General features: G+C 42.0%; 1 protein-coding gene across 1 annotated transcript in view; it reads right to left on the reverse strand.

Annotated features, from left to right (window-relative positions):
- DNAH5 (dynein axonemal heavy chain 5) overlaps nucleotides 1-13,260 on the reverse strand; it is a 555,556-nt gene that overhangs the window by 465,961 nt on the left and 76,335 nt on the right. Inside the window, exons 3-7 of the mRNA XM_019521239.1 lie at nucleotides 11,840-11,924; nucleotides 6,785-6,948; nucleotides 3,477-3,698; nucleotides 2,690-2,827; nucleotides 951-1,127 (exon numbers count right to left, since the gene is read on the reverse strand). Coding sequence (XP_019376784.1) covers nucleotides 951-1,127; nucleotides 2,690-2,827; nucleotides 3,477-3,698; nucleotides 6,785-6,948; nucleotides 11,840-11,924 — 786 coding nt within the window. The remainder of the gene's footprint in view (nucleotides 1-950; nucleotides 1,128-2,689; nucleotides 2,828-3,476; nucleotides 3,699-6,784; nucleotides 6,949-11,839; nucleotides 11,925-13,260) is intronic.

A 13,260-nucleotide genomic window follows, 5' to 3' on the forward strand; every position in this document is an offset into this window, starting at 1 on the left:
AGAACTGGACGCAGTACTCCAGCTGCGGCCTGACCAGTGCCGCATAGAGGGGGAGGATCACCTCCTTGGACCTGCTTGAGATGCATCTGTGGATGCATGACAAAGGTATGGCTGGCCTTCCTGACTGCATCCCCACACTGCCAGCCCATGTTCATCTTGGAGTCAATGACTCCAAGATCCTTTTCCACCTCTGTACTGACAAGAATGGAGTTCCCCAACCTGTAGGTATGGTGCTGGTTGTTCTTCCCCAGGTGCATCACTTTGCAGCCAATTTATGTGGACTGAATGTTTGTTCCATTACAGGTTTAAACCAGTTTCTGATCACATAAACCACTTTGTGAGCAGTGTCTGCCCCTAGCTGAAAGGTTGTAGTCAGTCATCAGTAGCCAACCCACAAGCATCTAACACAATCAAGTGGCAGATGTTAGCAGCGATCTCTTCTTGCTAGTGACCAGCGCATAAATTGGAGATTCTTAAAATGCAGAAAGAAAATCAGATATACAATTGAGAGTGGCAAACTTTAGGCATGTGGTAACATCAGAGTTTCATATTATAGGATGGATATTTTAAATAGGAAGCAAAAAGAAAAGCATCTTGCAGACTTCTGCATTTTCAGTTTGTTTTGGGGAGGGGGGAAAGGGAGCAGTCAGTGTCTTAAACTAATTCACCTTTGTTTCATTCATCTATTTCATCTTCTCATATCTCTAAACTTTTTTTAAAAATTAGTAATATTGATTTGTCATGAGCTCTGTAGAAATGGGACAGTGTTTTACCCACCAATAATAATTATTAAAATCAAAACCTGAGGTCCTCACTCAGTTTTAGTTTAATCTGTTATTTCAAAAGCCCACAAAAAGGACATAAAAAAAGAATTTCAGGATTTTGTCCATTAACTGCACTATGTTCCCTAAAAGTCAAGAACAGTATGAAGTAAAAGTTTAAACAGGCACCTTCAAAAGTTTGGACTTTGCAGCAGCAAGAACTCCCAGCACTGCTTTCACATCTGACCTCTTCAGTTGGTCCAACAGATAACTGAATTTGGATAATCTTTTCTTCCAGTAATCCAGCTCTGCTTGTGGTCCAAGGTCATCAGCCTCCTTCCTCAATTGGTTGTTTTCTGCAAGAACCTTTAAAAGCACATAGAAAAATACTGATTACTGTGAATTAGGTTTTCATCCATGAGGATGACAGCAATAGATGCAACATCTCAATGTTTGGATATTCCATGGAGCCAGGTCGGGAACTCTGGTGTCTCCTACTCCAAAGGAGTATTGATATCACCAGGCTGGAAAATCATCCTACTGCATATCCAGTTCATGGAGTACTTCAGCATATTATAAAAATGTCAGCAACTTAAAAAAGGTAGTAAGTTGGAAGGTGACCTATATGAGAAAACTTATATACTAGTGGTTAGGTGACTAAAAGGCAGGAAAGCCAAACTTTTAAGTGCCTGATCTCACCACATAAGACAAATATTCTAACAAGTGGACTATACAGCCTATTAAGGACCCTCTGTCTCCTTTGTTTTATAAATGGAACCAAACCCTTCATTTTTGCCAAAAAATACTCAATATTAGGAAAAGTTTCATCTTCCTGACAACAGTTTTGTGAACCAAAGGAAGTTATTTTCTACTTCTAACAGATTTTTTAAATAGAAACTCAGCCTTTTAAGCATTTTTCAATTTACGTTGCACTCTTGTAATTTCTTACTATAGCCTCTAAGTGGTTTTGAAGAATAAAACCAAGGTGTGTTGTTTTGATTTTAAATCATACAGTAGTACTGGATTACCTTGAAGATAAGAATCTTGCTTGCTTTAGGTATGCTGCTATGACAGCTTAAATTAATATGGATTTCCTTCTTGAGATTTGTGAACAGTGTTTTTTTTCAACCATCTTTAGGTAAAAAGACTAATTCCATGTGGTGGAAGCTATCCATATACCAGTTTTCATTATTGTTCACCAATAAGAGCCTTGCCTTCCCATGTTTGGAAGATATAGGGTTAAATTCATAGAAGAGTACTATCCATCATTGCTGGTTTGGGATTTGCTATTATTTAATATTGAGATAAAACTGGTATTAATAATTGTATGTCCCAAATTAAATACATTTGCCTACTACCATTTTTCAGAGTCTGTAAGCACATAGGCTCATTATATACCTTTGCTTTCAATGAATTTCTGTACCTTGCCTCTGGCTGAAATGTTTTCAAGGTAAGTTACAGAAAACTGCATACTACTGCAAGAAATGTGTTAAAAAGGCACCACACATACAGAGTTGGAAGTTTGATTTAGCTTGACAGAGAATTAACAACTTCATTTTTTTTAAAAAATACATAGTTTATAAAAGCAAAATAAAATCAGCTGAGAATTCTTAATTCCATTAGGTTAACTAAGCTGAAAACTCCTACCATAGCTAAAACATAAGTCATATAGCTATTTGGGAAATGAAAGATTTGACATGTGTGACTCACTCTTTAGTGATAAAAGAACAACTTTACATACTAAAAGGTAGACAAACAAAGTTCTATATACTATGCCAACTAGAAAATTAAATTGTTACTTAACCATGTTCAGAGTAATAGTGCTTTTCACCAGTCATGTGCTTTGGGTTCTATATCAATGGGATTTATTAGCATTTCAACATGCACCCAAGATAAGCTGGTCACATTGCAGATTTGAGGTACATCACCTGCTCAATTTGTTTGAGCCATACTTTCATGCAGCCTTCTACTCTTTCTAGACTTTCTGTACTGTTAGCAACAGCAATGTAATCTGAAGGTCCCTTCAAAGTTTTCCAGTCATATGTTTCACATGCCTTTAGATTCACCTATTAGCAGGGGGGGAAAAGAAAGTTAAATTCCAAGACAAGTTATTCCTAGAACAATACTTTCTTTCAAAGCAGGCTTGCTTTCCTCTTGAAAGGCTTTCAGCATGTACTTGCATAAGATAAAGAGGAGCATTTTCTGGGCTCGATCCAGAAACTAAGGCACTTTGAAATTTAAGACACTGGCTCTTTCATCAGCACCACAGCCTGTAAGTTTAAGGCTTCTAGATGCTCTTAATTTCTGTTCCATAAAGCTCTGAAAAAAGAAGTCACAGCTCTTCACAACTCAAAGGGGGAAGGGTGGTAGGAAGAAAGTGTAAATGACCATCCAAGCTCCAGAGTTCCTCACCCCTTATCCTCATAAGCAAGAAGAAGAATAAACTAAGTCTAGTACTCAATAGTGCCATTCCACCTGCAGTTTAAGGAAAAAAAAAACAAAAAAAAAAAAAAAAACTTTGTTCCCAAAAGGGCCATTCCCCCGGGGGTTTAAAAAAAAAAAAAAAAAAACGTATTCACAAAAAGGGCCATTCCCCCTGCAGTTTAAGGAAAAAAAAAAAAAAAAAAAAAAAAAAAACCTTTAAATGAAATGCTGAGGTAACCAGCAATTCAGAGCACTTGGTCTTTCCTGCAGCTACTGACATGTCAATCTTACCTTCTCCATGAGACTCTGCTGAGCACCTGATAAAGCACTCACAAATCCCTCCAGAGAGCCAACAATGTCCTGCCTAATATTAGCTGCTTGCTGAAAACCACCAAGCTTATCCCCACCATGATTCATGGTTTTGAGGGCTGGAATGAAGATGTTGGATAGCAAGTGCTGCACACTTTGCAGTAAGCCACCTTGAGCAGTATCTATCATATTGAAGTTCACTTCCTGCAAGACAGGATAAGGCACACATCAAAAGGGTTAACAAAATTAACAATAAAATATATATGAGCAGCATTAAGGTATTCAAAGAATTACAGCTTAAGATCCTCTTAAGACAACTTCAACATATTATCCATTTTAGGGGTTATAGGATATGTCTGTAAGGGGATTAATTTAATTATCTATCATTGAGATAGTCTATAATAGGTTTGTTTGTTTTTTTAATATAGAGTTCACCAAAGGCCAATGGTCCCCATGACAAACCTTTATGTATATTTGTCAATACTCTCTAAACAGAAACATAGAATTAGATTTCACCCTTGAATAACTTGAACTGATGTGCTAACCTTGTAGAATTCAAATCTGAAATGAGCTAGGGGTCTTCCATGCATGTTTTTATTTCCCTCCCCCAACCCCCACCAACTGCTAATCTTTTCAGTAACCCTTTCTACTCTTTCATTGACAAAAAATATTTCGACTCCTGCCATGAAGAAATTCAAGGCATCTATAAATTCCTCATTCTAACTGTTCAATATAAAAAGTCAGAACATCTAAGCTCAAATACTATGTCAGTTGTGGGGGCAAATACATTGTGGTCCTGGATATAATATACAACTTCCAAACCAAATTTATAAAATTTCTATCATCTTTAGTTTAAGGCTTTAACTAAATAATTGCCTATCATAGCACTACCTTGCAGGATCAGATAGACTAAAAAGCAAACTTTTCACAGGCAATTAAGTGATCAGTATTCCTGAAGAATGAATTGTGGTCTGAGTTTTTTTGCAACCGAAGAATTGCTCTATTTTTCTTTAAATCAAAAGAAAAAATGAAGAACTAAGAGCTAGCATTTTCCATGGGGTGCCTCAAATCTAATGAGGGGACCCATGAGTCTAACAAGGTTGAAAACCACTAGTTTATAAAATCTTAACATGTTCAGCATACACAGAAGTGACTCAAACAGCGTGTGGGGCCCAGGGCAAAAATCAGCCTGTGCAGGGCCCCGCCCCCAGACACAAGGAAGCCAGCAGTGGATTTGGTGGCGGGGGGAGGGCGGGGGCATGCCAAGTGACTGGACGTGAAGCCGGCAGCAGTGTGGAGTCACTGTGACCACTCCACGCGGGGTCCTCCAAAGCATAGGGGCCAGGGTGGTCATCCCAATTTACGCCCCCAGGGACAGTCCTGAGCATAAAGTAACATAACATCCGGCTCAGAATGGCCTGCACCACTTCACAAGGAGTGGAAGTTCTTTAGGCACCAAAAAACCCAAAATGTTCAAGCTAATTGACTCTAGAGAATTTAAATCCTATAGTCATGGGGAATTTAGGCACTTTTGAAAGTGTTATTCCAGCCACCATTTTTTGGCCCAAAGGCAACATAATATTCTTCAAAACCCATTCCAAAATTAAATCTTCTTACAGTCAGCTAGTCTAAAGATAAACAAATGCCGTTCCACATGTCTTTGGGAAAAATAAAGACAGTAAGTAAGTATGACTCCCTTGTGCCCATTCCTCTCTACTATAAAGTTATTAACAAGTCTCCAAATAAGGAAAAATGAAAAGTCCCCAGCTTCTGTATCTGAACCCTAACCCGAACATGAGCCTGAACCCAAAACCGTAACCTGGACCTGAACCCAAACAGACCTAAATCTGGACCCATATCTGTACATGAACCTGGATCTGAAAACCTGAATGTATCTGAACCCAAACCTGCACGTGAAAATCTGAACCTGAACCCAAGGCTGAACACAATCAGAACCAGAACCAGAGCTGGAACTTGAACATCTCTAAATCTGAATCCAAACCTGCACCGGAAAATCTGAACCTGCACTGGCACCTCAATTTGAACCGGCACCTGTATATGAACCTGTACTGGTACCAGAACTTGTAGCTGAATACCTGAGCTGATTCTGTAGGTCTTTCATTTTTAAAAGACTATACATTTGAAAAAGTCTAGGAAGTCACACATTAGTGCAACCACTAGTACAAATGAACAAGCATATTTTGTGGGATGCAAAACCCTGGGAATCCTCTACCTAGAGTAGCAAAATGTTGAACCAAGGCTTCAACTGTTGTTATTTGATCAAACCTGGTGTGCAAGAAGGTAGCTGGTATTTGTTACCCTGAACTCTACTGAAAGTTATTTCAGTCTCATCTTTAAACCTTGTTCCAACTTTAAATTCTTCTTTCACCTACCAGTATATGCTTCAAACCTGTAGCTGACTACTTCTAGCACAATTCAGTTGCAGCTTAATAACACACCATGTTTATCTAGTAATCAGTTTCCAGAAGTTTATACCAACACATAAAAAGCTTCTGGATTCTGATTACTTGATGAACACCTGAAATTATATTTATAAGCTTCAGCTGATGATTCAAAACCCTGCCAGGCCCCATCTCCTACCTGCTCTTCTAGCCCCCACTGAGCACCCCCCACCTGCTCTCCAAGCCCTATCAGTGGCTGGCCTGCCCAGCCCCAATGTCCTGGTGCTTTTAAAAAAATATATTATTATTATTATTATTATTATTATTATTATTATTATTATTAATAAAATAGAAGCCCCACACTCACCAGCTGCTGCATTAGCCATTGGAGCCTCTGGAGGCTCATGGCAGAGCCCTCCCCCTCCTCCATGCAGTTCAGGGCAGTGGAGGGGTAGCAGGGACATGTTCCCTTCCCCCACCCCCAGCAGGATCCAGCGAGTTCAGGGCTTTTTAAGTGCTGGGATCCTAGGGCTGAACAGGTGGGTGGGTGATGGGGACTGTTTGATTTGGAGATTCAGCAGCAGTGGAATCTCCGAATCAGATTTAGCCAAATCAATTTGGGACAGCAATTCAAATCACTGTCCCTCAAAAAAAAGAAAAGAAAAGAAAAGAAAAAGAAAAATGGCCAAATCTGAAGCAAATACTAGCTGCTGTGCACAGACCTAATACATACAGCAAGGGTGTTGGGTTCAGATGAGGGGGAGAGATGCACACACATACAGAGACCAAGAGATCCCTTATCCCCTTTTTGGATCTCTGGCTGCAATTATGTCATGGTGATGTTTTATTCAAATAAAACTTTACATAGCAATAGAATTACCCTCTTACCTGATGGATATTCTCTGTAGTGATGGTTTTGGAAGGGCTGGATCTAATGAAGAACACACATATGCCAGTTAAAGCAACATCCTTTGCCTCTGTCACAAACACTTTTGGTTTTTTGCTTCTTATTGAGTGAGAAGTAATTGCTGCTCCAGGTATCCCAAATGGACCTATGGGTTGTAGAAAATAAACAGGGTAACAATTATGAGGAACTCATACATTGAGATTACTCTTTGTAGAGAAGGGATAATGATACGTGAATTTCCCCAACCTACAAGATAAGAATGTTTTTATTCTTGGTAATCACTTGCACAAATTGTTAGACTATGTCAGCAACATTTTTGGGCAGAGTGCCAAAAACACCAGCAACCTCAACTTGTAAGATGTTGGTGTGCCAGGGTGGACAGCAGGGGAGCTGCAGAGGGTCCAAACCTTGTAATGGCAATGCAACCCCAATCCCTTCCCTGCCACCTGCCCCGTGGTGCATGTGCCAAACAAAATGCCTTCTCCTAGACTATACCAAAGATATATAGAGCTCCATCTCCATGAACCCTAAACAGATAGTTCACCTTGACCAGATGAAAGTGTCTTTTCATACAACCTCTTAATAAAAAGTTTTCAGAGTAAGGATTCCGTTGATCCCTGCCTGGAAGAAATTCAGCACAAATACCTTTTTCCTCCACTCCTTCCCCCCACTGGGGTCTATCACTTCTCATAGTGATGAGGAGTGGAGGAAAAAGGTATTTGTGCTGAATTTCTTCCAGGCAGGGATCAACTGATTCCTCACACTGAAAACTGAGAAATGAAAGCTCAGCTCAGAGGTTTACTTTAGATGGTAGTTATTTCACAGCTTTAAGTGCATTCAAGGGAAAAGGAAAGGAGAGAACATTATGTACCTTGAAGCATGGTGCCGTACTGCATACTTCGTAAAATAAGAAAGACTGGCACTGACGGTTAGCCACCATGGAAAGTGAAAAAATTAGAGGGTATTCAAAACTGATCTGGGGACAAAGTTCATGGGAAGAGCAGTGAGCATGAGGAATCTTCATAAACTCATCCAAGAAAAGTTGTTGGTGTAGCATATTAATGAGTTAGTGCTTAGATGCGCACCTGTAAAGTTGCAGCCTGGATCAGCTCTATAAAAAGCTGCAGGCAAGCTTGTGCCCTGCAACAGTTGCCAAGTATACTGACCCAGCTACTGCTAATAAGAAGGCCAGCTGCCGCACAGCCCCTTCCCTCCAGTTAGGTCTGGTACTGCATTTAAGGAACTCCTCCAGCACCTGAGCCTTGCTGTACAACATATCAGTCTTCAGTTTCGGCACAGCTCCCATCTCAATAACATCTCTGGCTTCCCTGGTTTGTGAACTGCCTTTGGCTTCCTCCTGGCTTTCAGCCCCTGGATTCTCCCTGCAGGCCTGTTTGCTGACTCCTGCTTTGTTTGGCTTATTCTTGGATTTTGCCCCATCTATCCTTTGGTCTTGGGAACTAGGCTCCTTTCCCTGACTTGGAGTTTGGGCTCCTGACTTGTGGCTTCTCACCCTTACTCCTACCAGCTCCACCCACTACGCTGGCTGGGCTGGTGAACCATGATGCAAGTATGGTGCTATGATGGTACATTAGAGTTCAGCCAGAATATAGAACCCATGATGAACCCTCGGGAAGAAAAGAAAAAGCAAAGAGCTGCAACTCTGCAATGGAGTATGGAAAAGCATAAAACATATGTGAGCAAGCTTGCCTCATTATGGAGGCAAATAGGCAAGAGACAAAGATAAAAAAGTCTGTGACCCAACCTCAACTCCTCCTTTTTGGAAGCGCATCCTCCATCTGCAGTCAAACATGCAGACCTTGTATTGGCCATTTCAGTCATCTCCAGATTCACTTGGAGATTTCCTCCCCCCCCACCTCTTGGAAAACTGGCATCCTTGTATCAAGAGACTGCGGACAACAACAATGATGATCGCCGTCTTATATGGACAGCATTCTCCCTTCCTCTAAGCACGCTGTATGATTGCAGGCACAAGAGACTTTCCCACAGAAAATCTACCTCATCTATATTCTGGGGTTTGACAAAAATGGCTCTAAAACAGATTTAACTATGGAACAGCAGCATGCTTTTCTGAAGCAGAACAGGAGTTGCCTTATCAGGTGCCTAGCCCTGACCATCCAGGATATATTTTGGGGTTCCCCAATGAATATAGCTGAACAACATTTCTGCATGGAAACACAGCAGTGGTTCCTCCCCTATGTAACCCAGGTGGGATGCAGAAGATCTCTTCAGTTGGAGAGGGGGTATCAGCAGGTACATGTACATTGTGAGAGTGTAGCAGGCAGGCATTCTTTTTAACCTTGAACTCAGGCGTAGGCCTAACCTTCTATGGTCTTCTGATTAGCCTCCAGCCTTGCCCCCTGCTGAAGCCCTCCAGACAGCAGGTGAAGGCACACTTGATGTTAACTATAGGTTAGTCTACAAAATCAACTGTAGGAATCTCAGGCAGCCATGGGACAATAATTGAACATATACAATACAATTATACCAAATAAGATACACATACACAAATAACCTATACAATGAGTTCAGATATAAAACAGCTTACAATCCTTCACAGTACAAAAACAGGGTTACAACAGGAATCCCAATGATGTAAAGAACCAGACCACAGCAATAGCACAGCAGCTGTGCCCAAAGAACAGATGTCAACCCAGGGAAAGATCCTCTTACCTAATAGAACATCATTACCCTGTCCTAGGTCCTTCAATTAAGAGGAGGCCCATAACCATGACACTACCCTTATCAAACAGGGGCCCTATACTCCCCTCTGTGCACAAGAGTGAGCTGCTCCCACTCCTCAGGGGGTTCCCACTGATCACCCACAGTGAGGAAGGCCCCTCCTCTCCTGTAGGAATCCCCTTTCCCTGGGTAACTCATGACTCCCAGTGTACTCCCTCACAGAGGTGGTCAACTCATCCAGTCACTGCTTGCAGCAGGAAGGCCCAAGCTGCTTTGTGCAGCCACCAGGGCTTATCAGCCCTCCCTCAGTCCCCTGTGCACCAAAGGGGTCACCTGCCTAGGGCAGGGTTGGGGACCTGCACTGCCTTGTGCAGCCACAGCAGCCCATCAGCTCTACAGCCCTGTGCAATGGCCCGGCTCCTGCCTCGTGCAGGGTTGGGGACCAGCACTGCCTCATGCAACCACTGTGGTCCTTCATCTCTACCAGCCCTGTGCAGCTATCCATTCACCATGGAACCCCCGGCACTCACAGAACCAGGGACCTGTGCTGCCTCGTGCAGTCCCATCAGCTCTCCAACTCCATGCACCAAGGTCTCCCGCTTCGTGCAGGGTTGGGGACCCACACTGCTTCATGCAGCTGCCAGGGTCCCATCCAGTACTGGACCTTCTCCAGGCCTATGAACCGATCCATGGACTGAGGGCTCCTACCTCATGCAGGGTTGGTGACCCACGCTGCCAAGTGCGGCCGCTAAGGTCCCATCTGCTTCCAGACCCTCCATGTACCATCACCACGGCTCCCTCCATGGCAGGGCAGAGATGCAGCCACTTGCTGCATCCCGCTCGATGGAGGCATCTTCAGGGCATTTCTGGGGCCATTGCTCCACCCCACTGGTAAACTCCAACAGTTCTTCAGCCCCATCTTCGTCATCCCTCAAAAGTTGCCAATGCGCGCAGCACACGAGCTTTTATTCCCTCTGGAGGCTCCACCACAGATTGGGAATGGACCAGTGAGAAAGCTCAAAGGATTAGTTCCCTCTCAGGAACTCTTTCACCTCACCCCCCAGACCAAGAAGGAATCAGAGAGAAAATAAACTTAATTTGAATACATTAATATATGCTTGTGCATATGTAGAGCCATGGCCAGAACTAGAATGTATCCAGTTGTTCAAGGCTGCAGTGGCGACACATAGGGGGTGCACATGCACACCCTGAGTACTGGTGTACTCCTTGTCCAGCTATGCTACTCATTTAGCCAGCAGGCAGGAGCACCAGTGCCCACCCTGCGAGCACCGGCCAGGGAGCAGGGCCAGCTACAAATGGAGCTGCTTCTGAAGTGGCCATAAGACTTCAGGATGCAGAACAGCCACTTTTCAGCTAGTGAGATCGGAGGCAGGAAAGCCCCCAGTGAGCAAGATCAGCTACCTCCTTTGCTATGTTTCTCTCTATTTTTATATTCAGCACCACCTCCTCCCTATCTAGCCCCCACATCCGGACACTTTCTTCATGTCTCCTAAAATATCCATGTTGTTTAAAAGATTTGGATTCCTTTGTGTGTGAAGTTACATGAAGTTTAACTCCCAACATCATTCAAACAGGGAGTTAGTGTCACAAAAACCTAAGGATACAGCTACATGTACATTAGTGTACTTTATTTCATGCACATTCAATCTAATGTCTGGGCACCTATACACACACATCAGAGCAGCCTCTGTGTCTGTTTGAATTCTAGTGCATTGGAGTAGACTCAATTGATCAAGTCTGCTGGACTGTGGTAGTTACTGTGTTCTGGCAGCATCCCCATACTTAAAATGGTGCCGAGGGCAATTGAAGTAAAGCTTTGTGAATGAGCTTTAGTTCAAGCACCCCTGCCACCATTTTTAAATGGAGGGGATGCCGATACATGAGATGCAGCAGTGCTTTAATTAGAGCAGCTCTTGGAGCCGCATCCCACCCCCACCCCTGGAGTACATGTAAGAGTACCCTCCATCATAAAGTACTAAGAAAATGCACATTAACTAAAGAGCACAGTTTAAGATGGGCTAATGTGCATCAACTAAACAGCACATTTTAGTGATGCTTTAATACACATTAAAATAGGTTAAAGCACATGTGTAGATGCACCCCAAGAATCCGTCATTTATCTATTTGTCAACCAACTTCACTGATAGGAGCTACTTCAAAAATCCCTCACTGCTGAGGAACATCAGCTTATCTACACTATAGAATAACTTTCTGAACATTGTTGCTACTAGTAACATATCATGGAGTACAATTAGGCCCAACAATTTTAACTGGATCATGTGCAACAGTATTAGTAGAATAAGTCAATTTACCTGTTTCAGCTGCCTCCACATCTTGATAGAAGAACATGAGATGACGAAGACCTCCACTGGCCAAGAATGTATCAATGCGCTCAATCTGTTTAAGATGAAGTTGTATTACTAGTACACTTTTCACATTGCTAGCAAATTAGCAATTAAACAGAATTTTAAAAGCCAAAACAGAGTACATGAATCATAGCACTGCAATTTTAAAAATTAAATAATGCTGGTGGTCATTTTTAAACCCAAGATGCATCATCCATCTTTTCATTTAAGCAGAGCTAGAGTTGTTGGATCAGCATCCTCCCCCTCACCCCATTTACAAAGGCAGTTTAGTGCACTGTACTTGTGTTCTATTGACGCCAGAATGAACAGCCTGAACTCCAACACAATTTAGAAAGATTTGAACAAACATCTCCTCGATAAGTGTTCAAAAATAGCGTTGCAAAAATCCTAGTAGAAATGGCCTATGTCCCCCCTTACAAATTCTTAGGTATGTCCATGACTTAGGTCAATGTCATAGGGGGTTTTTTGCATGAAGTTTTACTATCAAGAACCTCTTCTTTTTAGAACTTGTCAGGTGGCTAACCAACAGCCATGAGCAATTCCTGATAAGGAACTGCTAGAGAATTTAATATCACTGTTTGTGGAGGAAAGAAAAGCCAGTTTTCCATCATCACCACACCTGAAGAGATATCAGAGCTGCTCTTCTAGTAAGAGATAAGGCTTTTCTACAAGGAGGTAGTTAAAAAAGAAACCTTGGAATAATGGTAGTTTTAAGTTCACCAAAATAAGTGTTGCTAACCTACAACACTATCTCCTTTGAGGAAACATGTCACCATGCTCTTCTCTAACATTTCACATGACCTTAAAAATGAGTTTTAGGCAATATAGATTATTAGTGAGAGACATGGTAAACAAGGTCAGCATCCTGCACACACAAAAGGGTGTACATTTTCTGGACAGTTTACTTTATACATTTCATTTCTCACCACCTTTACAAGGCCAAAGAAATCCAACTTGTCCAAAAAAAATATAGATAAAATGTTGACAGTGGATGGACAGGATTCAACTGTTTTGGTTTAAGCCATTATTTGTTACCTTATCTCCCAGCATAGAACTAACCTATGGAATGAATGGGTCTACTTAACATGGAAAGGAATTTACCACCCTTAGTCCATTAAGTTTCAAGTTTATAAATAAAGAATCCAACTACCCAGCTTATGTCACTTCTTGCGACTAAGCAATTGGCCACACAAGATTGCTTAAATTTAAGAAAAGGGAGTCACTCTTCTGAATCACAGAAATAAGAGGACAAGTATAGTTATCCAAATGCATACATGGTTTAAGTAGACTGCTACTGTAAATAATAAATCCTCCAAAACAGCAGATTACACCACAACTTGTGTGCATGCGTGGGGGCGGGGGGGGGG

This window comes from Gavialis gangeticus, unplaced genomic scaffold, assembly GCF_001723915.1.
Source record: "Gavialis gangeticus isolate Ggan-Ray unplaced genomic scaffold, GavGan_comp1, whole genome shotgun sequence".
NCBI classification, from domain to species: Eukaryota; Metazoa; Chordata; order Crocodylia; family Gavialidae; genus Gavialis; species Gavialis gangeticus.